Source organism: Drosophila subobscura, chromosome O (genome assembly GCF_008121235.1).
Source record: "Drosophila subobscura isolate 14011-0131.10 chromosome O, UCBerk_Dsub_1.0, whole genome shotgun sequence".
Lineage (NCBI taxonomy): Eukaryota > Metazoa > Arthropoda > Insecta > Diptera > Drosophilidae > Drosophila > Drosophila subobscura.
The window spans coordinates 28,435,873-28,455,415 of record NC_048533.1 but is presented as its reverse complement, the minus strand read 5'-3'; the positions used below and the strand labels follow the sequence as shown (position 1 = coordinate 28,455,415).

Below are 19,543 nucleotides of genomic sequence, written 5' to 3'. Positions count from 1 at the left end.
TAGTTTTACTCGAATTATCATTCAATACTTCACAAGATTGACTGATTTTCAAGACTTATCTTTATTGGAAATGTTATTGAAAGGCTATGAGAGAGTGAAAAATATCTCGTGTCTACAAGATATTCGAACAATTAATTATAGCAAATGATAACAAATAAACAATTAATCTCTATTTTCCAGATGAATTAGTTCAAGGACGCCGCGATTTGTGGATCGAGACCAAATGTCTTCTCTGGTGATTTGTAGACTTTGTAAGGCCTCGAGAGATCGATCCTTGAGCCTAGGGTCCGCATCGGCAAAGCGAAGGGTGCAGGAGCCAGTGCAACGTTCCGGCCGACGCTCGTCAAACGTAAGGACTACCACATAGAAGAATGGCTCGCCGGGGCAGGAAAAGGACTTCGATATGACCAAACCTGGATCCGATTCCTGATCAGACTGGCAATGGGATTGAACGTCAGGTGTCGGGTCCGAGCTATTTAGTGGCAATGTGACCGTTTCCTCTTCGTTAGTGGCACCGCTGGATGTCTGCTGGGATTCCAGCACTGTCATCACGTTGCTGGCGAAATTTTGAGATTGTTCCTCGTCGGAAAAAACCGAAACTGAGCCAGAGTTCGAGTGCACTGATGGATCGGGTGCTGGTGCTGGCTCGGTGACAGTCTGCCACATGGCTAGACCTGAGAAAGATGCCAGATCAGGCTGCGATGTCAATTGGGAATCAGGGAGCACGATTATCTCTTCTTCCAATTTCTTCGGGGCTTCCACTAAATCGAGCTTCTTTGCCCTTTCATGAGCCAGGAAAAAGCCAGAGTTCGAGCGCACTGATGGATCGGGTGCTGGTGCTGGCTCGGTGACAGTCTGCCACATGGCTAGACCTGAGAAAGATTCCAGATCAGGCTGCGATGTCAATTGGGAATCAGGGAGCACGATTATCTCTTCTTCCAATTTCTTCGGTGCTTCCACTAAATCGAGCTTCTTTGCCCTTTCTTGGGATGCAATCACCGTTATGACGCTGACATCTGAAACCGAGCTTTCATCGTCGGAGAAAATCGGCACCGCGTTGCTGTTTGAGTGCACTGACGGATCGTGTGTGGACTTGGACACATAAAAGGATATATCGATTTGTCCCTCCTCCGTTGGGTCAATGTCCAAGGCTGTGCGCATGGAACGGTGCTGGTTACTCAGCAGAATCTTTTTCTCAACGTCCTGGCAGATATCGCAAATGAAGTCTACGGCCTCGGTGCCACGCGCCTGCCTCGAAATGCCTGCCACACACTTCAGGTGTGCTCCGGTCGAGAAACACAGCTTGCAGGGACATATGGTCCAGGTATTCTTGTTGAAGTCTCGTCCGTTGGGGCATAGACACGTTTCCTGGACGCATCGCATGTGCTTGCGGTGCAGCTCCTTGTAAGCGTTATTCTGCCGCTCCCAGGTGGCGTCGCGGTCCGGCACGAAGATCGACTGCTTGCGAATGATGTCGCGGAACTTCTCACTGTGGCACCAGATGCAGCGCAGATAGTAGCCCGAGGTCAGGGCGTACCCACGCATGCACTTCCGGTGGGCAAAGCCTTTACGGCAGCAGTCTCCATAGGAGACTCTGTGCAGGTTGAAGGGCCGAATCACCTGCGAACAAATGTCGCAGTTTTGATTCTTTGGCGGATTGGCCAACAGCTGTCGCTGGTAGTCGTCCAGCGGTGTGCACTCTTCGCAGTAGCTGTGAAACTCTCCACAGAACTCTGAGGTGCCATGGTGGTCCAAGGAGCAGGCCAAGTGGAAGCGTTTGCAGCACTTCTGGCATGCTATGTTGGCGCCCGTCTTTTTGCAGAAGCAACAAATTTTTTTCTTGGCGGCGGCGGCTGCCTGGCGAATGTCGCGCAGCATGAAGCCCAGAATGCCGCACGAGTCGCCACCGCGTTGGGGCAGATCTGTAGATAAAAGCTGCAGAACAGGATGCGCATATAGTTCGCTGTTGGCGGCACACCACGTGCGTATTATAACTCACCAAGCAGTAGTAGTGGACGGTTAGCTTCTGCCTAGTCATCCACTTGCCAAATGCAAAAGTATCAACATCACTGCTGCTGCTTTTCTTGCCGCAAAGTTCACACGTTTTTGTCTCCATTTAATATCTGGCGCCACAGCTAGGTATGGAACTTGGTCAACTTTGTCAATTAATGCGCAGTAAGTCGATAACTACCTATCGCTTGGTGGTGTTATCGGACAATCAGAGAGGAACAAAATACATCAAAAGTTATGGGGGCAGCAATTAATTATGCATAATTGCATTTACATTAATATAATTTACCATATATGTATGTATACAAAATATTATATACACATCAAATAAAAAAATAGGTACGCAATGGGTCTATGCAGATTTTAGAGTCATACTTGTCATACTATCCCTTTTTTCTTAATGTATTTCAAAAATTTATAAGCAGATAAAGGATACATTAAACAAAGTTTGTCTGATATTGTTGGGCAAGCTAATTCATATATTCTTTATTCTTGCCGAGTCTCGTAAGGTTTAACTTTTTATTTGCTCCTCAAAACGTAAACAAAACAGCTGCTTGAGAAGTGTAACCTTACGTAATGCCTTTTACACCTGTGGTCAGTGGCCGCTTGTAAAAAATATTGCACATTTTGCTAGCAAACCAGAACAATTATTTTTCATCAAAATATATTTTGGAAATATTTCGGTATATTTGAAAATATTTCGGTATATTTCCGAGCGTATGTCAGTATATTTGATCGATAATTCCGCGTTCACACTGCCTTTTTTTCTTTTTAGTAAACAAAAAATATATTAATTAAATGGCAGACGATTTGCAAAACTATAAATTGCAGTTGCAGCAGGTATGTTATTTCCCATTACACATACGCATATCAAAATATACTGTTAGGGTTCTTGGTTTTGGATAAAACACAAACATAAATGCATGCGTTTGTGCAGATGTAGTTGTGTATATACAACTGTACATACATATGTATTTATGTACATATTTGTGAAGGCCTTTGTTTAAAAACAACATCCTAGAGCTTATACATGGATGCCACCGGGTGCAACCGGGATTTCCGTTTCTTGATCCCCACACCGTAACTAGGTCAAATGATGATATTTACTACTGGACAAAGCCAGCAACATGCCGGCCGAAATTAAATGAAAGTGATGCCTAGGGACGACAGTTCAGACCGCGGAGTCCGTGGGTTCGAGCACTAGAACAGGCTTAGCATTTTCTTTTTTGGTGTTTCCTTTACTTTACACTGATAAATATTATTTATTTGTAATTGAAGGTCGAAGCTGCGCTGCAAACTGATCCAGATAATGAAGAGCTGCTGAAACTGAAAAGTGATCTGGAGGAGGTCATTACATTAACACGCGATTTGATTAAAACACATTTGGAAGAGCAGCAAAAGTCTTCCTATGTAGAGCCATCATCATCTAAGGCAGCGTCCGCAAACTATTTCGATGAAATTGAAGCTGCTCTTTTGGAGGCTGAAAAATTAGTCACTGCTGCCAAAGTATGGAAGATTGGAGACAAATGCCAAGCTAAGTGGAAGGAAGATCGACAATACTACGATGCAACCATAGAAGGCATAACTAGCGAGGGCGAAGCCAGTGTGATATTTGATGCTTATCAGAATCGTTCAACAACCACTGTGAGCGAATTGCGTGAACGTACCACACGGAACGAAGTTTTTCCGTCAAACAAGTATGAAAAAACGACAACTTTAATTAGTATTTTAATTTAATACGAATTTACTTTACAGACGTCACAGGCCCAATCAAAAGGAATATTTAAAAAAAAGAAAACAAAAGAAACAACAGCGCTTCAAAGACTTGGAGGAGGAGCGGGAGTCCGATAAAAATAAATGGATACACTTTACCACTAAAAATCATAAGAAGCCAGGAATGAAAGTTAAGAGCATATTTGCCTCACCCGACAATGTAAGCGGTAGAGTTGGAATCGGTACATGTGGAACGGCGGGAAAAGGCATGACTGATTTTACTGTTGGCGAAAAATACCGCAAGGGTCTCTGAGAAATAAAAAAGATTTGACATAAATTAGAGATAAATAATGTTTTTGGATTATAATAAATTGCTGCTTTTATAATTTGATAACTCGACAAAGATTCTTTCGCTGTTTAGTTTTATTAGTTGTATTAGTTTCTGTCCAACTTCATTTAAAATTAATTATACATTTAATCCATACAACACAATCATTTTAAATTATGTTTTGATGCTTTTTATCTGTGAGCGATTGTTTGCTACATCTGTCATCTACATCACTTCTCACACCAACGCGCCCGTTTTAGCTTGTTAAGTGGGATCTGGCTCCTGTCGTGCGAGTTCCGGTATTGCCAAGTGAAGCTGCTTCTCCTTGTTCCCTTCCTCCTTCGTTCGGCTCTCTGGTCCGGGGGACGTGGCTGGCCGTCGTGTTTCCCTGGGACTGGGATGCTCCAACTAATGGATGCGTCCAGCTCCTCCGCTCCTTAGTCCCACAAGCTACTTGATACATTTCAGCCAGCTTCTGTTAGTGCTTAAATGGCGGTGCTTGTCAATGCGGCCTCTTGCGGCGAACAGGAAGAACTGATTTAGCGTGCTGTTAGCAAAGCTGTTAAGTTTGCACAATATTTGAAAAGGATTTCTGTTTGCGGAATTAATAAATATCTTTTCGCTTTCTCGATATGTTTAACTGCTCTCATTAACATTTCTTTTACTTAACATGCCATTTCTACGCGCTGCTCATAAGCTGTCTTTTCGTGTCTAACATTTCCATTAACATTTTAATTAACATATTCAATTCCTTTAACATTTCCTAACGGTTTTGCCTTACTTCTTGCTTCAGTCTCTACCACGAGTTTCGCTCTTATTCCTTTTACTCTTTCTCTCCTATCTGGCGCATACCTCAGCGAGCGAGTGTAGACAGGGAAGAGTCGGCCTCAAAAATGTTGCCACTGCACTGCCCCTGCCTTTGGTTAGCCACAAAATGGACACAGTAGCGGTGCAGCCAAAAGCCAAAGGAGTTCATTTCGCTCTCAACCACTTCAAAGTGACCAAAAAGCAACGGTCTAACCGGCACATTAATGTTCCTAAGCTCAAAATGAAGAATGATATGGCTGGGAGATGGAGTGGAAAAAGTCTCCCCTGTGGCACACCCATTAAAACAGATGATGAAGAAAGGGCCTTGGCCCTGGACATCTCCCAGTACTGCCCAGTGTTTCACATTTTCCAGCTGTTCCTCTGTTGTGTTTAGTTTTTTGCTGCTGTTTTCTGGTAGTTTTCTGCAGCAGGGGAGCCGACACATTTTCCTTTTGGGATTAGCTTTTGTTTATAAACTAGTTTCGTAAACTTGCCTCAACCACACCACAATTCTCTCACTCTCTCATTTAGCCAAAAGTTTTGCATTCTTTTTTTTCAGCATAGGCCATTTTGCTGTTTTGCAACAGTTTCCCATTTGAATTTTTCCTGTTTCCAGTCACTTTATGGATTCGTTTCCTCTACCACTCTACTAAATGTTTAATGCAGTTCGCGTCTCTTAATACCTTACACTTCCAGTTGTAGTTCAACTGCTTAAAGTTTTGCTCAATTGTTAGCTCCTGGGAATTACCAATTCCACGCACGTTCTGGGTTAAGTTCTTAAGCCAATTTCAGACTACTTGTAATTGAAACGTAATTGGAGCTCTGTCTGTGTCTGTGTTTTATTTCCGATTTTACTCTCGCTCTCTCTAGCGACAAAAAAGAAGAGAAAAATTTGTTATCAACCCGCAAAGTTAAAGCGATTAACTTGATGACAAGAACATTGAGCAAATGGCAGCTTAAATTTACTTTATTAAATTAGTAATAAAGAAATTTTGTATACTTAACAGTCAGTTCCACTATACTCACAATGTTTGGGGTAGAAAAAAACTTGCTAAAAATTATTTCTCTTCCAGCTCTTGCTTTAATCTCTGAAAATCTTCTTTTAATTATGCAAATTTCCTCTCTTAGCCTTTGCTTTAATTGTTTATTTAAATAAATTTCAACCAATTAAAAATGGAGAGCAAAAAGCAAACACAAAAAAAAGCAAGAAGAGTGTGAAACGTGAAAATCTTATACCAAAAAAATGCAAATTAAAAGCACGAAAAGGAAAATATTTCGTTCACAAGATTAGTAGAACAAACACCGAATTTCTCTCCTGTCCTGCCTTCTGTTTACTTTTCCTGACATCATAGAAAATACATTATTTTTCTTATTTCCTTAGCAAATAAATGCAAGACCAAAATGCTCGCTAATTTGCTTTTTGTTTGCTTTTATTTTGGAGTATCTTTCAGGACAGAATGAGGTCTGGATCCTAGGTAAATATTTCAACAAATTTATAACTGGCGGTAAGAAAACATTCTTCTAATTGATGTGAGCTTTAAGGATACAAGTTTGACTTTAAAAAATAAACAAGCGTTTGGTAAAATTCTCAGAAATATGTATCTGATGCATTGGGACTGTAAACCCTTAATTGTGTCATTATTTTTTCAGAATAATTGTAACCTTAACTGCAGTCTCCTTAACAGCCAAAGTCCACTATTAAGACAGCGTTTTCACATTTAGTTGCCACAGTCGCCAGTTGCATACTTTATTCTGTGGTATTCCACAAAAGTTTTCACGACAAAAAAGTTTTTTGCTAAGAAAAAACGAGAATAATTCTTTTTCAAGCCTTGCGGCGGGAGTGTCTAGTGAAAATTTAAAAACAAAAAAGTGCACTGTGTAAATGGAGACAAATTGTGGGAAATAGCTGGAGAAATGAAGATACTTTTGTACTTAGCAAATGGCTAAGCGGATAGAGAGAGACTGTTTTTTGTGGCTTTCATAATCTCGTTGGGGAGTTGCAGCCACCGCAAAACTCGCTCAGCGGCTTGTGCCTAAGACTCACAATATTGTGACTGTTAAATATATATAACAAATAATGAAAGATGTGCCTTAAATAAGAGCAGCCTGCAATATATTTTAGCTGGTTTTTAAAACGAGAGGCAGTCCTGGCCATTAACTAATTAACATTGAAAAATTATATCAAAGAACATAATTTATCAAAGCGACATACATAAATCCTTTACAGTCTTACCCCAAAAATTAGAAAAAGGAAACCGAAGCTTGACCCATAAATCAAAGTGCAGAACAGAAATATTCAAATCCCTGGAAAATAATTTGAATGTTGTTGAATTCAGCTAAGCCAGCGATGGCCAAGAGAATAACAGTATTATCTGCTAAATGCATAACATAAATCAATGTTTTAATAAAATAAAATAAGCTAAAATAAGCTTTCAGTGAATTAATTTATTAACTCAATTATATGCGAGTGGTGGGACTGTGAAATGTGTTTTAATTTATTTTTGTAGACTATTTGTCGATGGAGGTTTAATTACTGATAATAATCGAAGGATTTTGTTTGGAATTTTCTTGGTTAAGCTTTCCACAATTGAGTGCATGAATAGTTGTTCTATTCCTTCTCGAAATGGCACTACAAACTTGGAGTTAAATGCATCATTGCCCGCGAAGAATCAGTTGAACAAAAGCCAATTACAATTTGCATTTCCCATGTGGGTGGCCAGCTCCTTTGTCGGAGGAAACAATCAATTTCGCGATGTGCGTGGAGGCGGTAGAGGCTTCGGTAGAGACTGCATGGCTGTGGCTGTTTTGGGGGGCTTTCAGCTGTTTGTTTTTGGCTGCTACGCACAATTAAGCGGGTAAAGGGCGGGGCAGGTGCGGATGTGGATGAGGATGAGGAAATTGCAATAGACGGGAAACCGACAAAACAGAAAATCGGCCAAAATGCAGCAATAGACAGGCAGATGGACAAACTGGCAGCATGCCTGGCAAATTTCGCTTTGGTAACTCACTCAGTTGAGTGCTTTGGGGGAACGTGCTACGAATTTTTGGTCCAAGGATATTGGTTGAAACTCCCTTTGGGCGCTCTCAATTTGGTCACGCGAAAGCATAATGTAATCTGATATTTAAGACATGCAACAGTGGGGCTCTGAGCATTATATTATTATTACATTAGGTAGAAAATCTTTTGCACGCCATTTTCTCATGGTTTGCACTTTTTTCTGACTTTTATTTCATGTTTATCGTTGCACAAACAGAATTCAGAGCTGGCTTTTCTATAAATTTGTACTGTAGTTGCTGGATGAATGATTAAATGTTCTCAACTGACGTAAACCTAAATCAAAACTCTATTCAATTGATGCATCATTGATGCAACTTACACACCTTCTCTGACAATTTGTCATTCATTGTGGAGTTCATGGAGAGGCTGCCAATTGTCGTGCCATTTCTAAAAGTGTTTGTTTTAGTTAATGTGCGCTGTTTGTTCATATTGTTTACCTAATTTGGACAGTCCACAAAGGCAGCATAGATATCGAGCTGCGACATCTAATATGCACAGTTTAAATTGGATGTCTCAGGCTTGGGCAAACCGAAACCAAAGACACGTTTATTTGCTGCTTTCAATTAAAATTATCAACACTTTCTACTGCACACAGGGGCCTTATAAATTACTGTATGCAACCCCTAAAAAGTATGTGAAATCCTCTAAGAAAACCAAACCAAAACAAAGCAATTAGTTTTATGTGCCAGCCACATGTGGATTTGCAGCGTGAAACCTTAAGCTAATTAATGCGCCTGCCATAAAAGACGCTGGTTGACGCGGTAGGAAATTAAAATTTCAGCAACATTTTCCCCTGAATTATGTCTAAGCAGTTAAGAAGGTGTTTAAGGCCCCCAGCGGTAAGGGCCGACACCGAAAAGTTTATGCGGCTCAAAGAAAGTTTGCGGAGGCAAGGATGGGCTGACAGAGACGACAGCCCCAGAGGCTGACTGTTTGCCCCAGGCTACATTTTCATAATGAAAATCTGTAACACATGCCAGCTGGCAGACACTTGACATGAAAAGTGTAAACAAATGATTGAGCGACAAATATAATAAACAAAGAACTTCATTTGAATATTTCAATGTTGATTTTTGTTTATATTTCTTGTCGAATTTGTTTGCCTTTTAAAGTATTTAAACCTAATGGGAGTGCATTTATCTCCTGTCTGCCAGTCCGCAGTGCGCCAATAATTTCTCATTATTATTTTAAGAAACGGATTTACTCGTTTCCGCAACACAAGAAGAAGAGCAGAGGAAAAAACGAAGGAAATCTGTGGGAGGGTGAATTTTACTTGTTTTTACAGACTGCGAAAACCGCACTGCCAGCCACCAGAGTATTGTTTTTTTCGCTGTTTTATTTTCTTATTTTCTTCATTAAAAAAGTGCTGAAAAGTGTACAGAAAAGTGCACATTGTGACACACAAAAATATAGCCACAGATTGATGGAAAGATTTTGGGTACATTTGAATGTTTTTTCTATGTAAAAATTGCTTTTGCAGGTCACTGTCTCCACGCTGAAATTATTCAAATCAGCTGGCTACACAGCTGCTGCACAATTTGCTGTAAAATTGTGAACTCGCCTGCCGACTGGCATACAAATGAAGCACTAGAAAATATCCCCACAGCAATTGTCTTGTTGGCAGTCAATACGGCAGGTCCTTACCAAGAAAAAAATAACCATTGTGATGTTTCATAATGCCAAGGATGGCCTCAAAAACAGTCATTGTTGGAGATTTGACTGGGCTCCGGGATTGTGGCAGCAGCTGGCACAGAAAAGACCACAAATAAATGCATGAAAAATTATGCAAAAATATGTGAAAAATGAATTGGAGACAGCGGGAAGCATGGAAATAGTTTTGCTTAGTTTACGGCTCTCACGTAAAGCCATTTTAATATTTAATGCATCGTTTAGCATTCGAAAATAAGCCAAGAATAATCCAAGAATGAATAAAACGGGATCCTACTCTCAAAATCAAAAATGTTGCATCCCTAAATGGATTTTGAGGCATTTCACTGCCTCGACCTTATGTAACGTAATTTAAGCGGCATTAAATATGCAAAATAATATCCTCGAAGCTTGTAATTCAAGCATTTGAACCTGAAAATAATCAGCTTAATATTCTACAGAATTTGCGTAGCAAATTAATTATTCTCTACGGATTTTTCCCCACCTCAGAAAAGATACAATTTAAATTACACAACTGAATTATTCATTAAATTCGTGCACTCGACAGGCCAAAAAATAACAATTAATTCCTTAAGTTCGGGCAGCAGCAAGTACTGTCAAGGGAAGGCAAGTAAATTGTCACATTGTTGGTGCCCTCGTCAGATAAACAAAATCACAAAGCAGATTTGGCTGCTTGACCTCAAGGAGCTGCACGAAACGTGCTCGTTGGCTACCACATTTATGGCAAAAGAGAGAGAGAGAGAGCAGTCCCCTGTGCTTATAAATTGCTTACAGATAAAGTCCATCCTTGTGTCCATTTATACAAAAATTAAGCCGAGTCTTTTAATTGTACAAAATCTGGCAAGGCAACAATCTGATAGCTTACATTCTGAAGTTCTTTCAGTGTGGATGAAAATTGAGAGGGAAACGCACTTTATTATGTGGCAGACCATAAAGGTTTTCATGTTCTATCAGACACTGATCAATGTTGGCGATTTATCAACTCCCAAGACGAAAAAGAATTGGAAATACGAATTTTCTAGTTGTGCTTCGGCAGACTTTGGCATCAAACCAACAAAATTGCGGCTGTTCAAATGATATATGAGAACGTGTATGAGGCACACAAAAGGTGTTGAAAAATGGTGGCAAAAAAAGGTACAGTCTTGGGGGTATGCCTTTTAATTGGTAGCTTAATGAAGCCCTGAATTAAAATATGCCTAGGCCACAGCTGCTGGCAGTGAAAGAGAAACTGAAACAAACCGATGCATGGCGCACATTTTACACCAAAAAGTGCCATAGAAACTCGCATATTGTTAGCTTGAATTATTGTATATAAGCCTCCAACTTTGAACCACCGACAAGACATGAATTTCATTTGTTTAACTTATATTTAAGTTGAAAAATTCGGAAAGTAAACCATAACTTTCAGTGCCAAATGACACTCACTTCGACTCGAGGAAATGTGTCATAGTCTTTCGGCTAAACAGCAACTTCATCATCAGGGGAAAGGACCGCTTTCCATTTAGCTACCAACTGCCATGTATCCAAGTTGTAGAGAACTCTCCAGGCCAAATGCCAGCACTGAAATTAAGTGAAACTTTAGCGTTAATGCTAATGACAGCGACAGTTGTTTGTGTTGTGTTGTTCTGTGTTCCTGTCATCCATTCACTTGACGCTTTCAGTGTGCGTTTGGTCTGTGGTCGCCATCACCACCACCTGACACCTGTCTGTCGCAAGTTTGAGGCACTGCCGAGTTGGGGCTGACATGTGGTCACGGATATGGCGGAGATAACGAAAGCCGCTGGCATGGAAATTGCAGATTTATGTTAGATTTATGTTTTGTAATAGAAAAATAGGAATTTTTGGGTTTGAACAACCTTAAAAGAGTTCATTTATTTGTTTGGAGACCCTTTTTCTACACCCAAGCACCGTTGCAGTGTTAAATTTGTTTTCCTTTTCGTGGGGCTGTCCTGCGCCGACTCCGACCGCCTGCGTCAGCGTCAGCAGCGACGTCTCTGCCTCAGCTGGCGGCCTTGCTCTCTCCGTTTCACGCAAGCAGAAAGTTTTACGGAGCAGAACATAAGTTCCACGTGCCTGAGCTACGTAATTGAATACGTAACGTAACGTGAACGTATTTGCAGGAAAAAATAAAGAATTTGTAATTTTGTTATGTTGAAAAATCAAGTAATTTCAGCCAAGAAGTTGGTCAAAGAGATTAAGTATGCAAATTGCCATTACAGAAGGGTATTCAGGGGTACAGAATATCCTGCATTTAATTACGTGTGAACTTTCATGAAAGTTCCAAGCTGCTGCTCAGGTGACGTTAACGTTCCAAAACGTGCCTGTAATGGGCAGTAATTAGACTTGGCTTTCAATCAAAAGTCACTATTACAGTCACTATTTTATGGGTCAGGTCAGTCTGGTGCTTCTTCTCCTTAATTTTAGAAACTTCCTCTATAGGAACAATGGGCTTTGGAGCTGCCACCCAGCAGCCGTCTATCACTTTAACAGGCAGCAATTTCAGGTTTGATAGGAAACATCTCAAAGTGCGAAACGATTTGCAAAGAAACGATTTTGCCAACCCCAAAAAGAGGAAACCGAAAACCGATTTCCAAATTGAAATGAAAAAAACTGGCAATTGGAAGGTAAGCAGCAGCAGCAGAACAGCAGCAGCAGCACCCACACACTTCTCTGAGGTCTTAAAAAGGATTTCCATGCTGAATATTTGAGTTTATTTCGTGACAGCAATTGGATTTCCATGTTTCCACCTTGTTGGCGCTGGCTGAGGTGGGAAATTGACATCATTGATGGCTGTCAGATTGAATATGAAGAACCTTTCGTTGCTTCCATATAACAAATTGAATTGCTTTGATGAGTTTGAGATTGTTTGCTCTCCTTTATCTCTGGAGTATTTCGCATGTGTACAAATGTATATTGATATTAGGCAGATGGATCCGATGATCCTATTGGGCTTTGAGGTGGCTCAGAGGGGGCCTAGCTGAGGCCACCGGACGGGTCGCAGGTTGCGGATAGCGAACGGCCTACCCCAGTGGGTAGGTCAGCTGTGAATAGGCGGGCATCCTAAAGAGCATCAACTAAGTTGGCTCTGAGGGAGAGTACCGAAATAAGCAGTCCCGGACAGCCAGCGGGTGTTCGCGACGCAGCAACACTGACGATGCGCTTGTGGTGCCGCCTCTCATTAAGTAGCTCACACAATCCCATCCCTACACAACACCTACCCACATCCTAGCCCCAACACTCACCTCACACCGGGCCGGACTAAGGTGTCACTCGACCCGTGCCAAGAGTCAGCCTGGCTGGGGGCCCGGTATAAACACTAGCCCAGTCGTGAACGGAGAGCTCAGGGATTTGGCAGCCCCCTGTTCTAATTATGCCTTACCCGGGTAACGCAGAGCTCTGCCGGGGTGGACCGTTCCCCTTCTCTGCAGCTCGTGGGAACTATATGGAGAAATCATTAAATATTGTAAACAAAACCAAAAACGAGAGAGGCACTCCCCAAATGCCTGCAGGGGAGAAATCCCAAGCGGGAGAAGGCAGCGGCCCAAAGGCCTGGCCCGATCCGCTCAGACGCAGGAAAGACCTGCACGGTGAAGGACGCGGGTATGAATCCGGGTGGATCCCATCCCAAACCTGGGATGGGTGGAAAGTCAACACCCAAAACTGATACCATGGTAGGGCAGCTAAGCAATATTGCGGCTGCCCAACCTTCCGGTGAAGCGGCGGGTGAGGACTTGCCATCTACCAGCGTCCAAGCCAAGAAGTATAGCTATGCCGAAAAGAGAAGTGCTGGGCACATACTCCGTCGGCAGAACGCCAGCCAAGAAGTCAGTCCGACAGCAGACTGGCTGAAAAAGTAGAATGGGCCTCGACGGTGTTGCCCAACTTCAGTGTGGAGCCACAGAAGGTGGCCGCACAACAGAAGAGGCAACGCTCTCAAGAGACGCCCGGACCTGCCGCGAAGCGATCCAGGATTCTACCAAACGTATCCTTCGCGCAGATTGCCAAGGAGAGGACGCTGATAGGCGTTCTCGATAAAGGCAGCGCGGAGGGGAAAATACCCAGAAGCCAATGGAAGTGGGTGGAAGCGGCACTGGCCGACCGCTGCTTCGAGCTTCTAGAGAAGGATCCCGGGCCACCCCCAGTCTGCAAGGACATGGGATGGTTCCAGGGAAATATAAAAGTGGTAGCCTGCGAGGATGAGCGCTCCGTGAAGCTATACAAAGCTGCGGTGGCGCAAATCGGTGAGGTCTACGCAGGGGCGAAGCTCGTCGCTGTAGACTGGAGCGAGGTGCCAAGTAGGCCAAGAGCCCGTATATGGGTACCGGCCACTTTCAAGGAGCCCGAGCGGATCCTAACGATGTTGCAGAGATGCAACCCCACACTGCCAACCTCAGACTGGAAGGTGGCTAAAGTGGAGGCATCAAAGGGCCCCACAAACCAGGCGGTAGTGATCCTGAACAAGGAATCGCTAGCCCCGATCGAGGCAGCCAGGGGAGAGCTCAACTTCGGGTTCAGCTCGGTGACCATGAAGGTCTACAAGTCGGATGCAGCGGCCGAGGCGCGTTCTGCCAACAAACCAGTTGAGCAGGACGTTGCCTCGGAGATCGAGGCACCGGAAGTAGACCCGGAGCCGGAGCCGGCCCTAGAGAGCTACTCCTCGGAGACGGAGCTGCTGCTCGATTTTGAGGCGATGTGTCGGGACGACATCCTCGACGACTCAGACGCCGATATAACAGTGGTGGAGAATGTTTCTAATGAAGTCTCTGAGGCTTCTGCAGATAAATCTCCACCACTGTAAAGCAGCATCCGCTGCTCTTATACTCCGCTTAGTCGCGAGCGGAGGAGACATAGTCCTAATCCAAGAGCCCTGGGTGGTAGGAGGCAGGGTCTGTGGATTAGCGACAAAGGACTACAACCTAATTGTAGCCCAAACGGAAGGTAAAATAAGAACCTGCATATTAGCAAGAAAGCACTTAAATATCTTTCTGCTCCACAACTTTAGCAACGGCGACAACACGGCGGCCAGCCTAGAGCTACAAGGGGACACGCCTGAACCTGGTGTCGTCCTACATGGCTCATGAGGAAAGCGATCCTCCCAGTGACCTCGTTCGCAAGATTGTCAGCGATAGCGAGAGGTCGGACACAAGCCTACTAATAGGCTGCGATGCCAACGCTCACCACACCCAATGGGGGAGCTCGGATACAAATGTAAGGGGTGAGTCACTTTTTAGCTTCATCCTTAACTCCAACCTATTTATTGGAAATCGGGGTAATGACCCCACTTTCATTATAAAAACCGCCAAGAGGTTATTGACCTCACTCTGTTATCTCACAAACTGTTAGACACTATAAAAGTTGGAGAGTCCTAGAGGACCACTCCTTCTCTCCGACCACAGGTACATCGAGACAACCCTATCGCTCGAAAGCACCATACCCACTAGCTATGTAAACCCAAGAAAAACCAACTGGGATACGTATAGCGCAAAAATGGAGGAATTACTCCCCCCCCTAGCCCCAAAATGCCCGGATACACAAGACGATCTTAATCGTCTTGTGGACAATTTCACGAAAGCTTGCAATAAGGCCTTCATGGCAGCTTGCCCCTCGACCAAACCAAGAGGGAAAAAGAAACCCCCCTGGTGGTCTAAACATATAGATACCCTCCGAAAAGACTGCAGGACTCTCTTTAACAGAGCCAAAAGCAGCAGCGAGGTAGCGCACTGGGAAAATTACAAAAGTAAGCTAACCCTATACAAAAAAGAAACAAGGAGAGCAAAAAGGGCCTCTTGGCATAAATTTTGCTCCGAAATTGAGGACACGTCAGAAGCCGCAAGGCTACGCAAGGTCCTGTCAAAAACATCCCCCTCGGTGGGATATCTCAAGAGAACTGATGGTACGTGGACAAACTCTAGCGAGGACTCCCTACACATTCTTCTCGAAACTCACTTTCCTGGGTGTACGACCATCGAGCCGGCAGACACCCCAAGTGAAGGCCCGGAAACCTCGATGGGGCACATCCTCACAAAACGGAATATAAGCTGGGCAGTAAACAGCTTTAAATCCTACAAATCGCCTGGCCCGGACCAAGTCATTCCGGCTCAGCTACAAAAAGCCGGGGACGTGGCCATCAACTGGCTGCAAAGTATCTTCAGGAAGATACTGACAGTGGGAAAAATCCCCCGCGCTTGGCTAAAGGCTAAAATAGTCTTTATACCCAAGGCAGGAAAACCCTCTCACACAACCCCAAAAGACTTCAGACCAATAAGTCTATCGTCCTTCCTTCTTAAAACCTTTGAAAGACTAGTCGGGCTGCAGCTGAGGAAAACCATTAAACCTCAGTGGCTGTCAGGCGCTCAACATGCCTACCGAAAAGGGAAATCCACGGAAACGGCACTCCATGAAGTAATCTCGGCGGTAGAGAAATCTCTTCACGTCAAAGAATACTCCCCTAATCGCTTTCCTAGACATTGAGGGAGCTTTTAACAACGTCATACCGGGAGCCATCACAGAGGCACTGACTGACCTGGGGGTGGATCGTCACTTGGTGATGCTCATAGATCAATTGCTCACATGCAGGACAGTGACATCATCAATGGGATCGTCCACTCAGTCAAGGTATGTCAACAGAGGCACCCCCGCAAGGCGGTGTCCTGTCTCCCCTTCTATGGAACATAGCCGTCAATAAGATCTTGTGTGACTTGGAAGGGGAGGGCTGCAAGGTGGTAGCATACGCGGACGACGTTGCCATTATCTTCTCGGGAAAATTCCCTCAAACACTCTGCGAACTAATGACCGCAAAGCTCGCACGATTGTCAGAATGGACAAAGTCGCGTGGACTGGGAATTAATCCCTCTAAAACGGAACTTGTGTTGTTTACAAACAAATACAAAATCCCGCCCCTCAACCCCCCAATACTAAACGGATGCAGGCTCTCCTTCAGCGACAGTGCCAGTTACTTAGGGTTGGTAATTGATAAAAAGCTCAGCTGGAACCTAAGCATCAAAGACAGAGTGAAGAAGGCTACGATAGCCCTCTACACTTGCAAGAAGGCCATTGGGCTAAAATGGGGCATGAACCCAAGAATAGTCCAATGGATCTACCTAGCAATAGTTAGACCAATACTGCTCTACGGAGTCACAGTGTGGTGGACTGCCCTATCGAAGGGGACCATCACAAAACAACTAAGCAAGGTGCAGCGAACTGCAGCCTTAAGCATCAGTGGAGCTCTGAGCACAACGCCAACGGATGCGCTAAATGCTATACTTTGCCTGCAGAGCCCTGACCTTGCAGGAAAGGAGCAGGCAGAAATGGCAGCAATCCGTCTCAGAGACTCCGACCAATGGGTGTCACAACGCACCGGCCATGCATCCATCCTAAATGGAAACAACATCGTCCCTGCAAAAACGGACTACTGCGTTCCGAGGGAGTATACAGATACCCCCTTTGAGACAATCATCCCTCACAGAAACGACTGGCTTGAGGGACCGCCTGGTCCAAAGGAAGCCATTCAAATTTTTACTGATGGCTCAAAGCTTGACAACAAGGTCGGAGGAGGAATATACTCCGAACTGCTGAATATAAGCTACTCCTTCAGGCTCCCGGATCACTGCAGTGTCTTCCAAGCGGAGGTCATAGCGATCAAGGAAGCTCTGAGCTGTCTTCAGGAACTAACCCCTGAAGCGACTTACATAAACATCTACAGTGATAGCCAAGCTGCAATCAAATCATTGAATGCGATAACGACAAGCTCGGCCACAGTTGCGAACTGTCGCAAATCTCTTCACGAGATGGCTTATCAGTTCGTCATCAGCCTAATATGGGTCCCGGGCCACCAGGACATTGAAGGCAACTGTATAGCAGATGAGCTGGCCAGAGCTGGAACAACAATCCCCCTTCTCAATGATAAGGAGGATATTCGTATGCCAATGGCCACCTGCAAGCTCAGAATAAAAGAACATTTTAAGAAACTTACAAATGACAGATGGCAAACTGTGCCACTATGTCGCATAACTCGGCAAACATGGCCTAACATAAATAGGAAGCGCACCGATGAGCTCTGCAAACTCAGTAGGAGTAGGTGCAGCTCAGTCATACGCTCCCTTACGGGACACTGGCTAATAGGCACACATGCAAACAGGCTGGGAGCCCCTTATAACGATTTCTGTCGAAGCTGTAGAGATGAGGACGAGGAGGAGACTGTGGAACACCTTTTCTGCTCCTGCCCGGCTCTCAGTAGAAGGAGACTCCAATACTTGGGCTCTCCTTTTCTAAATGACATTTCGGACATGTCTACAATAAGTCCCAGACGGATCGCTGGCTTCATAAGGGCATCCGGATGGGATAATGGATAAAATAGGGTCTCACGGGAGAGAAGGGAGCGAAACATGCGGTATCACAATGGGCCGAAACCGGCCTAAGTGTGTCGGGTCTCTGACAATCCCCGACAGCCGCCTCAACCTAACCTAACCTAGGCAGATGGAAGCTGGAAGGAGCCAACAGGTTTGTGGCGCTGCTGCCTGTCTTGCTTGAGTTTTATTTTATTTTAGTGTGGCGCGATGAGAAGAGTTAATTGGCACTGAGTAAGGGTCATAATCGTATTTTATTTAGTGTATTAAATTCAATTTTGATCGGAAACTGAATCCAAAGTCAAATCCACAACCTCATTATCACTTTTTGGTAACCATTCCTGGGGCAAAGTGCCGGTATCCATGGCCGCTGCAGCTGCGGACGGGTAAATGTTGCCACAGGCCTTGGCCAATTCCGTGCGGTTCTTGCGATTCAACAATTCATCCTTGATCAACGCTGGCACAAAATTATTATTTATATTTCTATTTACTGGCGACATTTCTTACAGTAACCCTCGTTAAGCAGCAATTCTACTACACCCGGTTCATAGGTCGTGATGCCCTCCGACTTCAGTAGATTTTCAATGCCCTTTGTATCATTGAGCAGATCCATTTTGCCCAACGGCAAATCAAATTTAGAGCGCTTTGAGAGCGACATTTTCACGGATTTTTCCCTGCAACTTAAGGGAATGATTTGCAAGTCATCATTTTTGACATCTAAAGCATGCCAATCAGGCATGCTGCGAAACGCTATCGATGAAAATACTGAAAAATACTTAGAGATGGACCCAAAAACAAAGCAGTGCAAAAAGCAACCCTGTTTTAAATCCCACAGCACGACACACGTGTAAATTCATAGTCGATTTCCCCAGTGTTTATTGAATTATTTAACTGCAACTTTCTTGTTTTGTTTTCGTTTTTCTACTTATTCTGCTCTAAGCTGGTCCAATGGCGTTCATCAGTTTTACACCCTTTAACTTCTTGGCTGTGGGTGTCTTCGCCACAGTGAAGAAACTATAGCTCTTGACCAGAGTCCTACCAAAGTGGATGCTAATTATGCCTAGCCATAGAATGTTTTTCCTGTAAATGCTGAGAAAAATGTTTGTTGGCTTCACCATTTTGAAAAAGCAGTGAGTAAGAAATTGTACTTTAGTAGGATTTCGAGCTGAAATTTTGCACTCGGAATGTTTGCACTCTAGTTAAAGACTTTTAATGAAAGGGATTCCTTTTATTACTAATAAATTTATATTAAAACTCTTCAAGTTTCTCGTACATTTTTGCGTACATTTTTAGCTCTTTAGCTATCGTGTGTCTTGCATCCTTTACTCTTAGATCAAGAGTGTAGCCAAGAAGATACCTCAGGCATGCAATCCTCTAAAATATATCCTTTATAGTAGCTACTGTTGTCGCTTGCTAAATTATTCAACGCTCTTCTGTTGCCTCATTCCTTTCTCCACTAAATGATGTTATAAATATTTAAATGGTTCAACGGCTAGATGGATACATTCCGCAGCAGAAAACTGGCCAGAAGAAGTAGTAATCCAAGCTGGCTTGGAAAAGCTTTAACTTTTTCACAGCATGTTTCAGATTCAGCTGTTCCTCACACAAAATCGA

At 43.7% G+C, this 19,543-nt stretch overlaps 3 protein-coding genes across 3 annotated transcripts; 1 reads left to right on the top strand and 2 right to left on the bottom strand.

Annotated features, from left to right (window-relative positions):
* Positions 1-37: 37 nt before the first annotated feature.
* On the bottom strand, positions 38-2,174 carry LOC117898137. The gene is made up of 2 exons (XM_034807331.1): positions 2,000-2,174; positions 38-1,935 (listed from the first exon to the last, which is right to left on the bottom strand). The coding sequence occupies exons 1-2, from the start codon at positions 2,114-2,116 to the stop codon at positions 163-165; spliced, it is 1,890 nt and encodes a 629-aa protein (XP_034663222.1). The 5' UTR covers positions 2,117-2,174; the 3' UTR covers positions 38-162.
* A 551-nt stretch (positions 2,175-2,725) lies between these two features.
* LOC117898141 (survival of motor neuron-related-splicing factor 30) lies at positions 2,726-4,128 on the top strand. The gene is made up of 3 exons (XM_034807337.1): positions 2,726-2,850; positions 3,289-3,707; positions 3,766-4,128. The coding sequence occupies exons 1-3, from the start codon at positions 2,809-2,811 to the stop codon at positions 4,034-4,036; spliced, it is 732 nt and encodes a 243-aa protein (XP_034663228.1). The 5' UTR covers positions 2,726-2,808; the 3' UTR covers positions 4,037-4,128.
* Positions 4,129-18,201: 14,073 nt separating this feature from the next.
* LOC117897677 lies at positions 18,202-18,647 on the bottom strand. The gene is made up of 2 exons (XM_034806688.1): positions 18,437-18,647; positions 18,202-18,386 (listed from the first exon to the last, which is right to left on the bottom strand). Exons 1-2 carry the CDS (start codon positions 18,585-18,587, stop codon positions 18,202-18,204), a joined length of 336 nt encoding a protein of 111 aa, XP_034662579.1. The 5' UTR covers positions 18,588-18,647.
* Between the last annotated feature and the right edge of the window lie 896 nt (positions 18,648-19,543).

Excerpts from the sequence above, each read along its gene's own strand:
- LOC117898137 (XM_034807331.1), bottom strand. The coding sequence starts at position 2,116 with ATGGAGACAAAAACGTGTGAACTTTGCGGCAAGAAAAGCAGCAGCAGT. Across the intron at positions 1,936-1,999 it reads CCGTCCACTACTACTGCTTG|CTTTTATCTACAGATCTGCC; the intron begins GTGAGTTATAAT and ends CCTGTTCTGCAG.
- LOC117898141 (XM_034807337.1), top strand. The coding sequence starts at position 2,809 with ATGGCAGACGATTTGCAAAACTATAAATTGCAGTTGCAGCAG. Across the intron at positions 2,851-3,288 it reads ATAAATTGCAGTTGCAGCAG|GTCGAAGCTGCGCTGCAAAC; the intron begins GTATGTTATTTC and ends TTGTAATTGAAG. Across the intron at positions 3,708-3,765 it reads GAAGTTTTTCCGTCAAACAA|ACGTCACAGGCCCAATCAAA; the intron begins GTATGAAAAAAC and ends TTTACTTTACAG.
- LOC117897677 (XM_034806688.1), bottom strand. The coding sequence starts at position 18,587 with ATGTCGCTCTCAAAGCGCTCTAAATTTGATTTGCCGTTGGGCAAAATG. Across the intron at positions 18,387-18,436 it reads GCTGCTTAACGAGGGTTACT|CGTTGATCAAGGATGAATTG; the intron begins GTAAGAAATGTC and ends ATTTTGTGCCAG.